Source organism: Oryza brachyantha, chromosome 9 (genome assembly GCF_000231095.2).
Source record: "Oryza brachyantha chromosome 9, ObraRS2, whole genome shotgun sequence".
Classification (NCBI taxonomy): Eukaryota; Viridiplantae; Streptophyta; class Magnoliopsida; order Poales; family Poaceae; genus Oryza; species Oryza brachyantha.
Window position 1 is genome coordinate 14,932,788 of NC_023171.2, and position 18,885 is coordinate 14,951,672.

The following is an 18,885-nucleotide window of genomic DNA, read 5'->3' on the forward strand; positions in this document are numbered from 1 at the left end:
TATCCAACCAAGTGATACAAATACTTTCACAGATGATAGTATATTCATATGATTCGTCTTCTATTGCCTCCTATTCCAATGCTTCTAAAGTTCTATTCCACGGATCTCTAGTTCCAAAAAAGATGAGTAATGGGAATAGATCGAGCTAATCAATGAGAATTATATTCAGATAGAATACACATGAGTGGGACTTAAGGCAAATGATAAGAAATAGGGACTTTTACTCTTAAAAAAAAAGAAATAGGCACTTTTCGTTGCTCGCATTGTTGTGTTAGAAACCTTTTCAAAACAATTTTGTTAAGTTACTTTAAAATATTTTTCAAATTTATTTTCACATGGCACGAAATTGTTGGTGGTGTACTGGTGACTGGTGTTACCAACTGTTGGGTTGACAATAGACCAAACTGGTCCCCACATGTCAGTTTAATCCCACACCCCTTCCGCTTCGGCGATGGACGCGGCGGCGCCTGGAGCAGCTCCCGCCGCCGGGGCGCCAACCAACCCCGGCCGCACCCGTAGGGCATCAGCAGCAGCAGGCAGCGGCGGCTCAGCGCCGGGGTGCAGCATGCAGAAGCCGAACGTGGAGGGGAGGGGAGAGCAGGGGTTGCGCGCGCGGTGGGGGGCCGTACGATGCCGTCTCCCGCATCGCCGACGCCGACGCCATCACCCGCACCGACGCGCCCTTGTCTCCTTCCCTATCCCGATCGCGAGTCTTCTCGAGGTTTCTCATTTCTGCTTCCCTTAATCGGTTTTATGCAAGTGTGGTCTGGGAAGCAGTTTTTAAGTATTCGGATGTATATACCCGTTGCTTGCATTTCATTTAAATAGTCAAAAAAAATTATGAAAAAATTTAACAAGATAGTTTAATATGAATTATATCATTTCACCAACATGCAAGTTTAAATTCAACTTTTACAAGTTGTAGCGCAAATAACAAAAATAATTATGAATATGCATATACATAGTTTCAGTTTTGTTTGTTTTTTTGCTATAACCTGTAGAAGTTGAATTTAAACTTGCATGTTTGTGGAGTGATATAAATCATATTAATCTATCTTGTCAAATTTTTTTATATTTTTTAATTACTATTTAGATGACATGAAAGCACACGGTTGTACCTACACCTATGTGCTAAAAACTGTTTTCCGTGTGTTGTGGAGCAGTTTGCTCAGATGTACTGTAGTATATCATGGCTGTGCTTCGTGGTGCTCTGCAGGCAGGATGTGCTTGGGAAGTTCGAGCATAGAGCTCTTCAAAATCATGGAGGATATGCATCTCAGATATCCAAGGTGTTTGTGGTCTTACCCCGCAATGCTAATGCCGAAAACGTTGTCCTGTTCCTGATATTGCCTATCTATCTTCTCTTGTGTCACTAATTGATCGCTATCTCTATCCCAAATTCCCAATAGAAGCATAAAGTTTATGGGAAGAATGTATGACAACAATGTAGTTCACGCCAAAAGCAGAGTGATACTCTTGCAAAAAGGATGTTCAGTTGGCCAAATAGCAATGCAGCAATCTGTTCCATTGTTGCAGGCCATCACCAATGGACATTAGTTCGGTCATATGGTTGTCCAGTGTTGTGGGAGAAGCGGGTGATCCATGATTTTGATTTGTTGTAAATCAAATGGATATCACTATTAGTGAGATGCTGATCACTAAATCTTAGCAGGGGACACCTGGCAATTTTTGTTCTTCAATTAGATGCCCCTCCAATGATAGACTTTCCATGATCTACCCCATATCCATGAGATACGGCCAGAGATGCCACTGTGGAACATAAAGTATGGTTATACTGTTTGATCTTACTTTGTTTGAGCACTAATCTAGTTCATGAGATGGTTGGGGTTTGATCCCGTTTTCTAAAGACGGGTAGTACAAGATCGAGTACGTACGTAGCAGCAGCGTCAGAATTGAAGTCATGCAACCACTCGTGCAAACTCTTGACTAACTACGTGTATTGTCTCAGTACAAATTAGGCACACAGTTTTGACTAACAATACGTATTAATAGCATCGTTCCTTCTCTCTCTCTCTCTCTCTCTCTCTCTCTCTCTCTATATATATATATATATATATATATATATCAGTATAAATTAGGCATACAGTAAGTACAGTACCCATCGATATAATACATGGACGAAATTAAATATTGCAAGATCAGTTAACTCTTGTAGCTAGCTATAGTCATTGTATCAGCATCATTACGATTACTAATATATGAATTTCAACACACGTACGTATCAGTTATTGTAATAACATTGTCATTATGACCGAGGGGAGAGGATATGAATCCGGTTCAACCATGCGGGATCGGCGCGCCGCCGCCGCCACGGCGGCGCGTGTCCGGCGGCGGATCGACGTACCCGTAGTCCGCCTCCTCAGCTCCGACGACGTCGACGCCGCGCCCCGGCCGCTTCGTCGTCGCCGTTGTTGGCGACATGATCAGTACTAGCGCTGCTGCACCGAGCTCCGGCGCCTCCGGCGGCCGCGGCCGTCCACCGGCGGCCTGCGCGCACGCGCCAGCAGCAACCAACGCCGCCGCCGCGACGAGCAGCAGCCGCATATATCAATGTGTCGACGACTGAGCAAGCTGCAATTATAAGCTAGCGGCGACAGATGATGATAATATATAAGCTTCAATTCCGTTTATGCATGCTATATAAGCTGCAGCTTAATTAGGAAGCTCATGAGAAGCGCGTGGTCTACCGTCTTAAATTAATTAATTATAATTAGTTAGTTCAATCTAGTCGACACATACGACCAGGAGTGTCGAGTATATCCGGATATGTTTTAAAAAATCGAACATCTATCCATATAAACTAACTATATACATACTAAGATTTATAAAGTCACAGTAATCATCTCGCAATCGATGCATATGTCATCTAAAAAAACACTTAATTTAAATTTGAGCATCCATGTCAGTTGACCTAAGCTTGTTCGGTCGCGCGGCAAAAGAAACGAATATTTAAGCTTGGAAGTTAATTAAGTACTTCCCTATGATAACAAGAGCATTTAACATACGTACACTCCACGTGAGTTAAATTTAACCATAAAAACAACCCAAAATACTACTCCCTCTGTTTCATAATATGAGATGTTTGATTTTTCTGATTACAATATTTGACTATTTGTCTTATTCAAAATTTTTTAAAATATTGTTTGCTTGTGACTTATTTTAGTATCAAAAGAATTTTAAGCACAATTTATCATTTTTCATATTTATACTAAATTTTTAAATAAAACGAATGGTCAAATGTTACTACCAAAACAAGTCAAACATCGAATGGAGGTAGTACTTTAGTTAGGCTAGCTAGGGATTTATTAATTATCAGTCTCCATCTCTTTTAAACTTGTGTAATGGGACATACGCGACATAAGCACCGGTGCATGAGTGTGGTGTGCATACGTATGTATTTGCTGTGCTATGAAAAAAATATGTTTGTTTATCTTAAAAGCAATATCTAATAATATTTATGTTTTAGGACCTAAAACATCATATTAAAAGAAGATTTGCAGATGGTATTAAGAAGGGAAAAAGAAAACTGTAAGGAATTTCAACCCTAAGAAAGTGGGCAGAAAAAACGAACATATCATCTTTTCACTTTTGCTTATAAACAAAGTTTAAATTTTTAACTTTAAATGAGTTAATTTTAAAATTTTTTCATTGTAGTTTATCTTTCAGCATTTACTTTTAGATTATCAAGAACATATATATACAAATTTTATTTATAAATTATTTTTTATATATACCCCGTAAACGTTTCCACGTAATCATGTCTTAACTATTCGTAATCAACCCAAAGGCCACGCAGCTGAGCATGTGGCTCCATATAATCTCTCATAGTTTCAGGATAAAAATTCGAATTATTTCATGTAATTCGGAAGTACTCAGGTATAAGTTCTTTCAGTTTTTTTTAAAGCTCGAAATGCCACGTCAGCTCCAAGCAAGCAACACGCAAATCCATAAAAAGAGAGGTACCCAACTGTAAAATGGCAATTTAATTGGATTTCTTTCCTTCTCTTTTGGGGCGGCACAAACTAGACTGCTACTACTAGTCGTCGTCGTCGTCCTCCTCCTCCCCGGCGACTCGGTGGTTGCGACGGCGACGCCTCCGCCCGTACCCTCACCCACCTCGCCTCGGTGACCCCTCGCCTCACTCCTTCTCCCTTCCTCCCCTCACCATCCTCAACCCCCGCCCCTTTCCGCCCGCAATACTCACGAGCTCGCTGTCCCCTCGCCTCGGCTCCCCCTTCTCCTCCTCCTCCGAGTGTTGCCTCCGGTATGGGGAGGGATTGGGATCAGGAAGAGCCCCTCCGTTGCGCTCGGGGTGTTCGATTTTTGGTTGTTGGTTTGGTGGTGGGGGCTTAGTCATTCGCGGTCCAGTTCGGCGTCAGTGAATCAGTGATGCGTTTTGCAGTTGACCCACTAGTTTGTTCTTCATTGAATTGTCGCAATGCGTGACTTGTTTGGCATAAATTTGAGGGATATGCTGTGGAAACTTGAACCTTTAGGTTGTTTGGCAGCAGTTTATTTGTCTGTTTTTGTGGATCAGTTTCTACTGAAGAGACAGATCTGAACCTTGCTTTCAAACCAAGCGAAAGTTTTCCTATTTTGCCTCATCGCTGCACAGGCATGAGTTTGTCTCTCTTTTCTGAAACTAATATAATAATATGAACCGCAGACAGTGAAGGAATAGTTGGTTTAGTGCATGATCTAATTACGAAATATCTTTGGTACTGTTTGAATTTTTTTGTCTTTCGGATCATTATATAAGATATATGTGGTACCAATTTCTACTGTTACCTTCTTCTTCCAAAGCATGATTTTTCTGTTCCATATCCTATGTTGTCCTGCTGAAAAATAGTAATGTAAGCAGTTGATATGTGTCGCATGCTTGTTTGTTTTTTTCAGATGGAGGATGGCGTGTCTACTTACACTGTTGATGAGGCTCTTGTTTCCATGGGGTTTGGGAAATTTCAAGCATTTGTGCTTGCTTACGCTGGAATGGCCAAGATATCTGAAGCAATGGAAATGATGCTTTTGTCATTTGTTGGGCAATCGGTTCAAGCCGAATGGGAGCTTTCTGCACAGGCAGAGAGTCTCATCACAAGTGTTGTTTTTGTAGGTATGCTTGTAGGAGCATATTCTTGGGGCATAGTTTCAGACAACTATGGGAGAAGGCAGGTCCTTTCCTATTTACATTCCATTATTTGTTAGATTCTTAGAAATTTCATTACAAACCCTCTCGCCCTAACAATATACAGCCTTTTCTATTGCTGTTAATCACTGCACATTTCTCTTCTAATAGAAAAGCTAGGCATTGGCAGTTGAGCCAAGTCATACTCTCGGATTATATCAAATCCATATTATGGATATGGCAGTACAACTCTTCACCTTATGGCATTACTAACTATGATGTCCTGGGAGAGTCAGATTAATGTAACCATTGCTAGAGCTTTTCCGAGAGACTAAGAGGCAAGAGCTTGTGTGGTGTTTGGATATAGACTGTTCCTACTTTTAAGTGACAATCAATGTTACTACGGTACTACCCGACTGATTAGCCTAGCAAATTGATACAGACATAATGTCATGGTTAGGAGGAAAATGTGCATGGGACTAGCTGAAACCTGAAACTCTGTTGGATTTTGCTAGGATATTCTTCTGGCCTTATCTGGCTTTCCTGAAAACGTTCCAAGATACCCCCTTTAATTTTTTCACACACAAAAAGAAAATTACTTGGATTTCATAAGGATATTGCACAATGAAGTCTTCTGAATGATTTTGTGTTGAGGTTTTCGGATATTGGTGCTCAATAGCCAATTCTGTTATTGGTCTAAAAGAATATATTGAAACTGATGCATTTTTCTATGTTAATTTACAGGATGTAATCATGTAAGTAAAACTTTCTCACTGTATCCTCTTGATACTTTTGCAGGGTCGGGTTCAATTTCACAGCCATTGTAACTGGTGGGGCTGGTCTTCTTAGTGCATTTGCGCCAAATTACCTTTCTTTGATCATGCTGAGATTTATGGTTGGTGTTGGATTGGGTGGTGGGCCAGTTTTATCTTCCTGGTTTCTGGAATTCATCCCTGCTCCTAACCGAGGAACTTGGATGGTTATTTTCTCAGCATTCTGGACCATTGGCACAATAATGGAAGCTTCATTAGCTTGGGTAAATTTTTACATTTTACAAAAGTTATACTACCATTTGCAATCTGCCTTAGGCCATAGTGGTTTGATTGATCATACCAGTTGGTTAACCGATGCGGTGTTATATATGATTTTAAAACAGTAGCTATATTTATCAAAAATCCCTGGAGGCTGTTTCTCCTCGGTCTCTAATGTAAATGGATGCCTTTAGTTCTGTGGTACATATTCGATGCATATGTTTCTGCTTCCCTAAGTAAATGTAACACTGATAAAATATTAAGACCCTGCCTTAGGTTGGTCACTAATGATTTATACATTTTAGATGATGCAATGCAAACTGCGATGAACAATATGTTTCTTTCTAGTACGTAGAGATGTATGCTCCAAACTGCCATTCTAATTTTGTACGTACTTATCTGCTTAATTTTCAGGCTGTTATGCCAGGTTTTGGCTGGAGGTGGTTGCTAGCATTCTCATCGTTGCCATCATTTGCTCTACTGCTGTTCTATCCACTGACATTGGAGTCGCCAAGGTACTTATGCATGAAGGGCAGAACAGCTGATGCCGTGCAGGTTCTGGAAACAATGGCACGATTAAACCGTGTAGCTCTCCCTTCTGGCCATCTTATGTCTGGCCATCGAATGGAACTCCATGAGATCACAGATTCCTCAGAGACATCACAGTTGCTTTCAGCTAAGAAAACCAATATTGCTGCTCATGCTAGTAAATCCGAGATTGGGGGCCGCAATGCAATTTTAAAGCTTCTGTCCCCAAATTTAATTAGATCAAGTCTTCTTCTTTGGACTGTCTTTCTTGGTCATGCCTTCTTATACTATGGTCTTGTTCTACTAACCTCAGAATTAAGTCATGGAAATAAGATTTGTGGATCAGAGGGGGCAGTAACAACCCAAACAAACCACTCAAACGATGCTAATCTGTACAGAAACGTATTCATCACTAGCTTTGGAGGTAAGTTTTGTTTTCCCCCTTAGGCCTTATCATATTTCTTCAGAATGTTCTTTACGCTCATGTCACACCTGTTGCAGAGGTTCCTGGCCTTATACTATCTGCGGCAATTGTGGACAAGATCGGCCGCAAACTCTCAATGTCGACGATGCTTTATATCAGTTGCCTGTGCATTGCTCCCCTTATGGTCCCCCAAACAGAATCCCTGACAACTATCTTCCTTTTCGGTGCACGAGTTTGCATCTCCGCGAGCTTCATTGTCTTGCACATCTATGCTCCTGAGGTTTGATTGGCGTCTGCATCCCATATTTTGTTACATCTCTCAAATCATAAACCATTGCCTCATTTAGGTGTCTTTCCTTGCAGATATACCCAACTGCAGTCAGGGCTACTGGCGTCGGGTTTGCTAGCTCAATCGCTCGTTTTGGTGGGATCTTGTGCCCTCTTGTGGCCGTCGGTTTGGTGCACGCATGCCATCAGACTGCAGCCATCCTGATATTCATCACGGTGATGCTCGTCTCAGGTGTTGCTGTCTCATACTTTCCTCTGGAAACAAGTGGCCGAAAATTGAGCGACCACATCGCGGCCTAGAGCTAAAGCTGTGAGCAGAATCTGACAGTGTTGCAAGTGTTATTTTCTTTAGCTATACACAAATTATAGGATTGAGCTCCTTGAAGCCAGTAACATTTTTTTCCAGTTCTAAAGAGCATAGAGAATAGAAATGAAAGGTGGTGGATTTAAATTTTTAAATGGAATGAAAGGTTGCGAATTTCATATTTTTAATTCCATTTACATTGTTTTAATCATATGTGTGTAAACTGCTAAACAAGATGCTTACTTTGTTCACTTGAGATGGGATCGATATGTTTTGAAGGAAATATGCGTCGATCCCTTAAACCTCTTGTTCCTTCACTATGTTGCCTCTTCCCCGTCACCGTGGTAGATTTCATGCTCCACTAGTAGGCGTTTTATATTTTTCACTTACTAGTTGGTTGTTGAGAGTATAGATTTATAATTTTTTAAACAAAAATATATTTTAATTTTTTTTAATTTTAAAATATATACAAATAAAAAATTTGCCGCGTAGTTGGGGTCCAAATTGGCAAAGTGCGTTGAAACGAATGAACGGCTTCCCGCCACTCTCGCTGGGCTCCTCCTAACCTTGGGAAAACCATCCCTCCTCCAAATTAGCCATGAGAGAGAGAGACGAAGAGGTCATCCTCTCCCACCTGGGACGCTCCTCCTCCGCCCGTGCTCCGCCATGGCTCGCCGGTGGCCGCCGCCGGCGGTGGTGCCCGGCCTCCTCCTCCTCCTCTCCGTCGCCGCCTCCTCCGCGGTCGCCAAGACCGACCAGCCTGACGGTGAGGGCAAATTTTTCTTGCTACTTCCAGCCTTTCCATTTGGTCTCCTCTCCTCTCCTCTCCTCTTCTTCCGATGCTTATGTGATATTCATCTATGGATTCTGATAAAAAAATTGTGTGCCTTTCTTTTCAGTTGCTGCTCTGAATGTGATGTTTGAAAGCATGAACAAGCCGTCTCAATTGTCCGGTTGGAAATCGAGCGGCGGCGATCCATGTGGCGACGACGACGAGTGGAAAGGGATAGAATGCAGCGATTCATCTGTCATAGAGATGTAATTGACTGCACCATTTTGTTTTTTAAACTTTGGATATTATTTGCTTTTTTTAAAAAAAAAGAGAGAGAAGAAAAAAAACATCATATTAAGATATATATTTGCTACTGTCTGCTAATCGCGTTGCATTTGCATAGAGCAGCAACTTGGCGGGGCTTGGATTAAGCGGCACGCTAGGCTATCAGCTATCAAGCTTGAAATCAGTGACCAAATTGTGAGTTGCCCCTGTGATTTCCAGTACTGATCATCCTAGTTATGCAACTTAGTTGAATTTTTTCTTTTTCATAGTACAGCGACGTCAGCAAGAACAATTTGAATGGTGAAATTCCATACCAGCTTCCACCAAATGTGGTTCAGTTGTGAGTCTCCGTTTTTATCTATCTATATGTATTTACTGCTTCCATGGATAATCCAACGCACTTCTTATAACGTTTCTGATATTTTGTTTCCTATATTCTCTAATACAGAAATCTTCAAGGCAATTCCTTCACCGGTGGTGTTCCTTATTCTATATCTCAGATGACTGATCTGGAAACACTGTAGGAATATTCATTCAAATATTAGTATTTTTCAGTTGTTATGTTTTCTTGTCACCATGCACGATTTTGATTTCTGTCTTATTGATCACTGGAGATGCCCTTTTTCATGGATTACAGAAATCTTGCTAAGAATCACTTAAGTGGGCAGTTGACAGATATGTTTTCACAGCTTCCAAAGCTCTCAACACTGTAAGCATGAAATTTCATGAATTCTCCGTAATTTCTCTGTTACAAATGTACACAAATTTAACTTCAATAAGCAAAATAATCATGGTTGCAATCCTTGTGTTACTCTGTTGCCTAAATCTTACATATCAATTGTGTCCTCAGGGATCTGTCATTCAACCGCTTCTCAGGTAGCCTACCCCCGAGTTTTCAGTACCTCAAGAACCTCAAAAAACTGTAAGAAAACTGAAATTTACGAATCACTGTAATTCGTCGCTAAGGTATTTTGGATGAATAAATGACTGGCATTCTTTCCAAAATATATCCAGAGATTTGGAGAGCAACCAATTCAGTGGCCATATAGATGTTCTGGCCAAACTTTCTCTTGAGGACCTGTAAGTAACTGCATCTCAAAATATTTTTACCATTGTCCTCCCAAACATATTATTCTCAAATGTCTCACAACAGCAACACCAAAGTACTGATGTTCTCATTTATCAGAGTTGTTAATAGAAGTGATTTTTTAGGCACAATACAATCATTATTTATTTTCTATACCTTAACTATTTAACGTAAAACTCATATGTACAATCGCAAACGCATGAGTTTTCTTGAGTACATCAGTCAGGAAACTAATTTGTAACGGTTTTCCTCCTTTTGTTCTCAAGGAATTTGAAGAACAACAAGTTCACTGGGTGGATCCCAAGTAAAGTGAAGAACATTAACAGTTTAGAGTAAGTGGTGCACCCAATCAATATTTTCCATTTTGTTGCACTTGAACTCTGATAGTTCTGATCACATGATGAAGGACTTCTGGGAACCCTTGGTCATCTGGGTCTGCTCCTCCTGGCATGGAGAAGGAGTCCTCAGGAGGATCAAATGGAGGGGATGATAGTGGAATCAACGGTTTCGCCATTGGAGCAATGGTGATAGCTGTGCTTCTTGCAGCTCTGATTCTCTTGTCCGTGTTGAAGAGGAACCATTCCTCTCATGCCTCATCTCATTACTACATGGACGAGTCAGGTCAGAACCGATGATTTACCCCAGCAGTTGATGAACACTACATCTCTTGAATCATAGAAAAATATGTGGGTTCCTTTCAGCTGTGCATCATTTTGTGATGCGCTGGAATAATGTGATATGTAAAGAGTTGTAATTTTGAGCAGTACAACTTCGAGAGTTGTACCTAGAATTCACATCTTGCTGTATTTTGTAGGACGTCGAAACTCTTCAGCAATCGACATGAAGTCATTGGAGCATTCCCCATCGACGGGCTGCAAGACACCGCCTGCTGTTCCTCGCAAGTCGATGAGTGACAATGAGTTTGAGAACAAACTGAATTATTCGAGGCGAAGCACTGATCCCATCAGCTTGACGAATCACTCATCATCAGACCTGCAAGCAGCTACTGGCAGTTTCAACAGTAGCAGGCAGATAGGTCACGGCACAACCTGTCGTGTTTTCAAGGCAAAATATGCTGATGGACGGGTAGGCTATTTACCAAATATAAACTTGTTTGCAGGTTCAATTCAGGGAATCATCTGAGTGAAAACCCGAGGTGACACAAAAATCATGTCAAATATACATTTGAAACACATTGTAGTGACCAAATGTTGAACTAAACTAGATACTAAGGTCTCAAATAAGAATGCTTGAGTTGGTCATATATCTTGCATTATGGGTGTACTAGTTCATCATTTATCATGATTTTTTTCCAGGTGCTGGCTGTAAAGAAGTTTGATCCATTGAGCTTCTCAGGAAGCAGTGACTTCATGGACATCGTAAACGGCATTTCGAAGCTGCGGCATGCTAATATTTCTGAACTTGTTGGTTACTGCTCAGAGCCTGGGCACTACATGCTAGTCTATGACTACCAGATGAATGGATCCCTGTATGAGTTCCTGCACTTGTCAGATGACTACAGCAGGCCTCTGACCTGGGACACTCGGGTTCGGATAGCGGTCGGTACAGCTCGTGCTCTGGAGTAAGTTGACAAGTAACATTGAATCCACAAGAGTAAATAGCACATCAATTTGAGTTCATGTGTTAGATGTCATCCTTTCTATTCATTCCTTCAGGTACCTGCATGAGGTGCGCTCACCTCCAGTGCTTCACAAAAACATAAAGTCCTCCAACGTCTTGCTTGATGCTGATCTGAACCCTCACATCTCTGACTGTGGCCTTTCATTCTTCTATGAGGTTTGCGGAATGGGTCATTCTAAACACTTGCTGAACCAAGTATAATTGTGTGAACAATGTGGTCTCATGGTGTGGAGCTATCTACATACAGGACACAAGTGAGAACTTGGGACCAGGGTACAGTGCTCCAGAGAGCACAAGGCCGTCTGCTTACACGCCGAAGAGCGACGTCTACAGCTTTGGAGTTATTATGCTGGAGCTATTAACCGGTCGAAAACCTTATGATAGGTAACTGAATAGGAAGAAAAGATACAATCTTGATATTCATTACCTGGGCAATTTTATTATCCTCGAAAAGGTACCAAGAGGTATTACACTAGTACAAAACATCGGTACCTCTACGTACGTACTATGTACCTAGAGGTGCTAAAATTTTATGCTAAAAATTTAGTTCCTCCAGTTATTTTCTTAAGTACGGTAAAATTTCTCTCACTACCACCGATATGGATAAGCGCGACAAATCTAGTGCCTGCACACTATGCTAATATTTGCACAACCAATTGATGATTCTTCTACAGCTCCAAGCCAAGAACGGAGCAGTCCTTGGTCAATTATGTGAGTCCACAGCTTCATGACATCGATGCCTTGGGAACACTGGCAGATCCAGCTCTCCGCGGTCTCTATCCACCAAAGGCGCTCTCCCGCTTCGCCGATTGCATCGCTCTGTGTGTTCAGGTGAGCTCCTTGTCGAAAAACTCAACAGATATCCTACCTAATCAGTGACAGTGAGCTGTCTGTCTCAACTCTGAAATACAGATGCATGAACCAACCTATATGCCTGAACTCTGAATTCACACATACTAATATGAACCCTATGTCTGAACTCTGAAGATGATTTGGTTGTTGGGTGGTGATTGCAGTCTGATCCAGAGTTCCGGCCGTCCATGTCGGAGGTGGTGCAGGCGCTCCTCCGCTGCGTGGAGCGCACCGTCAGCAACAGGAGGACGGCCGGATATCCGAGCAACTCGCAGCGGAGCGACAACTCGGATTGGTGATGGATGCACTTCGCCGAATCGCCAACTTTAAGGGTTTATTCCACAGATAATTTAGGATTGTCTCTGGTTCAATAAAATGGGCAAAGTTTTATTTTTTTAACATTAACTTAGTTTATTGAGTTGAGTTAGAGGCGATACTAAATTACGAGCAGAAGGACCCACACCTATCACTAGGTTTATGCGAAGCAAACTTCCCATTGCACCAGTCATTGTACAAAAAAACAAACGGCTTTTGCGTGGGTAAAGAGCCAGATATATCTCTCTTGGAATTACTAGAAAACAAGAAAAAATAATCTAATTTGGTTAGAGAAGACAAAAGGTAAAGAGTTGTGTGCTGTATTTTTACTTGTAGTGTAGTATATTGTACTGGATTGTTCTTCCCCTTTGTTTTGTTTTTATCGCTCAAGTCTGATATACTGGAGAATAGTTAGTTAAATGAATACTGCAAAGTCATCTACCTGAGCATACAACTACTGGGCAATCTCAAGTTGAGTAACAAGCATTGCTGACGAAGCATGAATCCTCTTTTCAAAAGGGATAGAATACATTCACAAACTCAATGGTCACCACTTACGAGAGCAAATCTCACAATTGCACTGCTAAAAACAGCAGTTTCCTAGCAACGAAAGGTACTACAGGTTTAACTAGCAAACTATGGATCAGTTTGCATAATTCATCTAGTCTTGCACATAGTACTCAAACCGAGTAGGCATTGTCACACAGGGCTACAACAAAACAAAAGAAATAAGCGCACCCGGTTACTGCAGCATGATTTGAAGTTTGAACATAAAGCAGGTTACATTGCTAGATGCAGTATTTCACATCGCAGTGGCCATGATAGTTTCATTTCCCCTGCACACTCTAGTCGAAACTTTCCTACAGTAGAGGAGACGCATCAGTTAAAAAAAGTTCAAATTAAGTATCACAGTAGATAAGATATATCCAGGCATTTTCAATGGACGATGTGTATTACCTGCATGGCGCAACCTCACAAACTTTTGTCAGTTTAAATGCAAGCTTTGCAATAGCAATTCTGATCGCTGGCTCTGTAGATCCACTTGTTGCAGCTTCCTCAATTAAAGCAAGGAACTCCTTTTGCGCCCTCAAAGACACAAAAAGTTGGCTTGGCTTATAAATCATGATTAAATCTGTTACCTATAGCACAGTATATAAAACCCACAGTCGCATGAATGAATTGTATAAGCTTTCTTGACATTATTTCAAAGCATAAATAGACTACAAGTGAACTTACCTGTTGAAGCCATGGCAGTGCCAAATCAAAGAACTTTTTATTCAGGAACTGGCCAACTATAACCCTCAAAAGTTCATTTGTCGTTTCACGTGATAATTTCTCAAGAACAGGTCCAGTTCTATCCATTAGGTCAATCAGATAATCGCAATCACCACTATTCAGGGCTTCTACATATGCAGACTCCATGTCATCAGCACCATGAAACTCATCAACTTCTTTCGAAGCACATAATGCATTTTGCAGCTCAGGCTGCTCACAAGAATCGGTAAGTGAAACTGGAAAGTTTCCCTTAACCACTGATGCTCGAGTCCTTGCTGAGCTTGGAGCATATCTTCCCAAAGTACTTTCCGATCTCACAACCCCAGGCTTTCTAGTTTTGTCATGAGTATGACTCTTCAGAAATTCTCCCTCTTTTACACTCATGCTTAAGCCCTTTAATGGTTGATCGTGCATCCACTTTTTCTCTTGTTTCAAATGTGCAATTGATGGTGGCTTGTAGTTAGCATCCACAGATGATCTAGGTGTAGAAGAAGAAACCCTTGGTGAAGAAGTGGCACTTTGGTTCTTAACAAACTTGGAGCCAGGAAGGTGATAGCGGCTTTCACTTTGAGTAATTGTATACACAGTTTTATCCACAGCATTCTCCAAATTATGCACTTTCATGCTTAACACTGACATGTTCTCCACTGCGTTAGACATGAATTCCTGCAAGTAACCAGTGAAACAAAGCAACACTTAGGACAATATCTGGGAGCACATTATACTTTCATTACATAATTGACCTTTGCCTAAGTACTTGTGCCGTGCACAGAACCTATACCATAGAAAGAATAACCATCCTTTTCTACATGATGTTAAGGAGGGTAGCAGCAAACACACACACACACACATATGCCCCAAAAGCTAAACTATAGAAAGGAGCAGAATGGACAAGTCAAAAATATAAACAATTACCTGCAACATATCAAAGATATTTGCTTGTTTCCTCTCCATTTCTTGAAGTTGCGTCCTTATATGAGCAAGTTCTTTCATTGCACTCAGACAACAAGTATGCACCCCATGTGAGGTGCTATCTGTAACAGTGGAGTCTATGCTCTTACTCTTTTGAGCCCTAGGGAATTGCTCATTGAGTCTTGCAGAATCACAGTCCTCAATGCACTCCTGAGCAGAAGTTACATGCTTTGTCTCACAACTCCTGCTGGCTACTTCTGACACAGAAGAGCAATCTTGTTTATCATCCATGGGGTCATAGTCAAACTTACTGTCATCGTCCACAATGTCATATGGGCTTCTCTTTGAATCCTTTAGCATGCTAATGTTGCCAGATGCCTTTTCTTCGAAATGAACTAATGGAATCATATTCTGCTTAGGAACAGAAATCTCAACATGCCAATCACTCAACTTCGAGCGTTGCTGATTTGCAGCATTGTTCAGGGCTATTTTGTTGATAGACAAAGGAGATCTCTTCTTCGATGAAGTAATAGAATTGCCACTGATAGCAGATACAGAAGATAGATGATCAACTCTCCTGAAAGAAGTATCTCTTGATCCACCATCATATATACTGCTCGTATCATGATGGTCACCAAAGAAGTTTTCTGCCATAGATGAAATCAATAAATAAAAAAAGGAAATTTATGTGACCGCAGTTAAAAACTGAAGCTATTCATGTTTCGTGGTAAATCATCTGGTGCCCTCTTAAAGCTTCTGGACTCTAATAAGAAAAAGAAAACCATAAAAGCCTGTGCAAGAAGTCCTGATCCTTCTACAAATATAAGCAGTAGATAGCCTTAGCATGGCATGAGCAATATTGGATAACTGAATGTTGATAAGCACTTTTTTGGTCAATGCACTAGTTTCTTAAGCTAAATAGTAACATGCATTAAGAAAAGAATAAATTTGCTAAAAAACAAAGGGATTAGTGTTTCAACAAGCTTTAGAAAGTAGCATGGAATCTCTTCTTTTATTAAAGGAATGTGTACCTTTTGTGGATGATCCAGCTTCTGATGGCTCAGGAGTATCAGACCCTGGAATAGCCTTCCACAACTGAATGGCTTGGGTAATTGCATCACGCACTGGTTTGACCTATCATAGAAGTTAGAAAAATAAGTGGAGCATATGCAAGAAAATATTACAACATCATGTTCATCATGCTGACCTTGTCAAATTTACAACGTTCAAGGGAGCGAAGGCAGGAAGTTCTAAAGGAGGCAACCAGGAATCCAGAACTAACAGCAATACTTGATAAAGCTTGCGAAGCTGCTTTCCTTGTAGTCCAGTCACTGCTCTTCAGGGCATCCATAATACTTGTTAGAGCAGATGCTAAAGACTGCTCTGTAGAAGCACCTTCAGCCTAAAAAGTGGAACAACAGAAAAATAAGAAATGTTATAAGAGATCAATCTCTTAGTTGGTCCATACCTGTGTAGTACGAAATTGAAGTATCCAGAAGACTAATCTACTTCCAGGAAGGAAAAAAATGATTCATGAGACCCAAAAGATGAATATGACTAATAGAGTAATAGTACAACTATCCTGACAATTGTATTGCTGAAAATCCATCAGAAAGATGCACATTCAGACTGGCAGTGTAAAGAATAAACTGTAATTTTGAAAGAAACATAGACATTTGACTGTTTAAGAGCAAAAGCTTTTTTCGTTGTTTATGTGTGTGAGCGTGACTAAGCAGTCATATAATAAAGTGCTCCTTGCTCGTCAGAGTAATTACTTAACTGCAATTAATGATGTATGGTAAGCTACTTAAAATACTGATAGATGAAAGCACATTAAGTGCTTGAAGAAGGTTGAATGGAAATGGAGTTGACGATAAAAGAGCAAAAGTGAGACCTGAATAATACTTCTGATCAACTCAATCACTGCAGGTTTTGCCATGAAATGGGGATTCTTGAGCAGTTTAACAACACGAACAAGCATCTGCGGGAGAACAGGGCCAGGAAAGTAATTGCTCTCGTCAATAACCTTGGCCAAGCACGACGCAGCCCCAGCCTGAACATACCTATTCTGCTCACCAAGTGATTCAAACAAGGGCCGCACCAATGCAACCAACGCAGCTCCACCGTCCCCATAGTCTCTAGCACAAACTGCAAGAGTACCACAAGTATCAACACAGGCATCCCTAACAACAGAGTCCGCATCCTTGAGGCGCTTGACAATGCTAGACACCATCTTCGCCATGTGTGGTGCCACTAGGCCTCCATGGGACCGAGCCAATGTGCCAATCACCTTGACGCACTCCTTCCTCACCGCACTCTTCTGCTCGGCATCGGTGTCAACCACGCACGACAAGAAGGGGCCAACCATGTCAGGAGCCAAGGTATCAGCGGCCTTCTCAAGCTCATCCAACCCAATCTGGTAGGTGTCTCTGTCCGCAATCTTGTTAATGGCTTGGACCAGCCTGTGCTTCAGCTCAAATGCAGCCTTGCCTTTGGAGGTAACCGCACTGGACTTCATCTTGGAAGCCTAAATCACACTTGCGAGACACAGCTCAGGCACCAACTTAGCAGGGAGCTCGGTAAGCAGCTCACAGAAGCATGGATACAGACAGGAACAATGGCATCTCCTCCTCGGGAATGGAGTCTTTGTTTCCTGTAGATTCCCCACCCATCACTTGATATCTGAAATCAAAGCACACTGCAATTTGAATACGAAATCAAATGCATTTGATGCATAATGAAATTAGAGCATTCAGTATTAGAGTGTGAAAGCTTGAGCTGGTCGAAATTTCGAAATTGTGCACAGTTAGATTCAGAAGGTGGCGAGATCAGACAAATCGATCGAACTAAACTCAAAAGCATGGGAAACCGAATGATACGCCTAATTCGAGATGAACAACTACTCTGCCAAGGCATCCACGCATCGATCTCAACCTTACACTTGCCGCATCGCAACTGTTGGAGCATTTGAACAGTTAAACCCTAGGGATTGGAAAGCAACCAGCTAAAACCCCATCCAATCCCAGCACTAGTTCACGGATACTCTGATCCATCCGCCGATCTCCAGAGCTAATCGCAAACGAAGCACCGAAGTTGAGAGCAAATTCTTCCCCCCCCCCCCCCCCCAAAAAAAAAAACAACCAATCATATAAACATGATCCCACCACCAAAACCGCACGAAATTACGAAACCAAAAGGCGAACAAACGGCAGCAGTTACGAACCGGCGGTCAAAATTCGAGCCCTCCCGCTTCCCTCGCTACTCGCACAGCACACGCAACAATTTCATCAAAAAAAAAAAAGTAAGTGAGCGAACCAACGAGCCAAGGCCCCAATTCGAACATGAACCAAAAACACCATGGAGGAGAAGGCAAAGCAGTCAAGCAACATGGACGCAGCAGTGCAGCACGAACCGAAAGCTCGCTGCTCGACTCGGACGCCGGCCCCCGCCTCGCCTACCCAGAGGAGAGACAGCCAGCGATCGATCTGCTGCTTCTCCTTGTACTAGCGGTAGAGATTTTGAATTCGAATCGCACACAAGTGGAGAGGAGTAAAATGGCAGCTTTTTTTTTCTCTCTCTCTCTACCACGCCCACGACGAAAGGATGAGGAGGAAGTCGCCGAGAGCGCCAACTCCGAGGGAGCTCTGACCGCGCCGTTTTCAATGCGGACCATGGGGTCCACATGTCAGTATGTGGGAGATGAGGTAATTTGTGGGTCCCGCGTTGCAGCTTGGGTGGTACCGGGATTCGAATTTGGACGGCTGGGATCGGCCCAGCCAAGGGCGTTGGTCTATGGCCGTCGGATGGATAGGACAGCCAGCAACGTCGGCTTGGCTTGTCAGTTTGAATCTGACACTGCCGGATTTTCGCATCCCACGCGCACCGGGGGAAATGACATGTGGGCCCGGCTTACAGTGACACACTATACTTTTTGGGTGTTTTTAGATTGAGAAAATTTTTGGGAAAAGTGTTACGTTAAATTTTTGACCGGATGTTGAAAAGGTTTGTTGGACACGGATGAAAAAACG

General features: G+C 41.9%; 3 protein-coding genes across 8 annotated transcripts; 2 read left to right on the plus strand and 1 right to left on the minus strand.

Moving 5' to 3' along the window:
- Positions 1–4,044: 4,044 nt before the first annotated feature.
- LOC102700086 (organic cation/carnitine transporter 7-like) lies at positions 4,045–8,020 on the plus strand. Of its 5 annotated transcripts, none has more exons than XM_006660909.3 (6): positions 4,045–4,146; positions 4,918–5,186; positions 5,942–6,179; positions 6,589–7,126; positions 7,204–7,406; positions 7,490–8,020. In XM_006660909.3, exons 2-6 carry the CDS (start codon positions 4,918–4,920, stop codon positions 7,712–7,714), a joined length of 1,473 nt encoding a protein of 490 aa, XP_006660972.1. In that variant the 5' UTR covers positions 4,045–4,146; the 3' UTR covers positions 7,715–8,020. The 5 variants fall into 5 exon arrangements, with proteins under 5 accessions (XP_006660972.1, XP_006660971.1, XP_015696704.1 ...); XM_015841217.2 differs by lacking the exon at positions 4,045–4,146 and adding an exon at positions 4,217–4,285; XM_006660908.3 differs by lacking the exon at positions 4,045–4,146 and having other exon boundaries at positions 4,202–5,186.
- A 316-nt stretch (positions 8,021–8,336) lies between these two features.
- LOC102708557 (protein STRUBBELIG-RECEPTOR FAMILY 5) lies at positions 8,337–12,978 on the plus strand. The gene is made up of 16 exons (XM_015841216.2): positions 8,337–8,484; positions 8,618–8,756; positions 8,899–8,970; positions 9,050–9,115; positions 9,224–9,295; positions 9,413–9,484; positions 9,626–9,697; positions 9,790–9,855; positions 10,129–10,194; positions 10,269–10,483; positions 10,677–10,948; positions 11,179–11,444; positions 11,539–11,659; positions 11,751–11,887; positions 12,178–12,334; positions 12,520–12,978. Exons 1-16 carry the CDS (start codon positions 8,385–8,387, stop codon positions 12,652–12,654), a joined length of 2,028 nt encoding a protein of 675 aa, XP_015696702.2. The 5' UTR covers positions 8,337–8,384; the 3' UTR covers positions 12,655–12,978.
- A 120-nt stretch (positions 12,979–13,098) lies between these two features.
- On the minus strand, positions 13,099–18,358 carry LOC102700552 (TORTIFOLIA1-like protein 2). Of its 2 annotated transcripts, none has more exons than XM_006660910.3 (8): positions 18,270–18,358; positions 16,752–17,539; positions 16,065–16,259; positions 15,889–15,991; positions 14,861–15,504; positions 13,907–14,611; positions 13,628–13,809; positions 13,099–13,530 (listed from the first exon to the last, which is right to left on the minus strand). In XM_006660910.3, the coding sequence occupies exons 2-8, from the start codon at positions 17,373–17,375 to the stop codon at positions 13,473–13,475; spliced, it is 2,511 nt and encodes an 836-aa protein (XP_006660973.1). In that variant the 5' UTR covers positions 17,376–17,539; positions 18,270–18,358; the 3' UTR covers positions 13,099–13,472. The 2 variants fall into 2 exon arrangements, with proteins under 2 accessions (XP_006660973.1, XP_015696701.1); XM_015841215.2 differs by lacking the exon at positions 18,270–18,358 and adding an exon at positions 17,792–17,895.
- Positions 18,359–18,885: the final 527 nt, after the last annotated feature.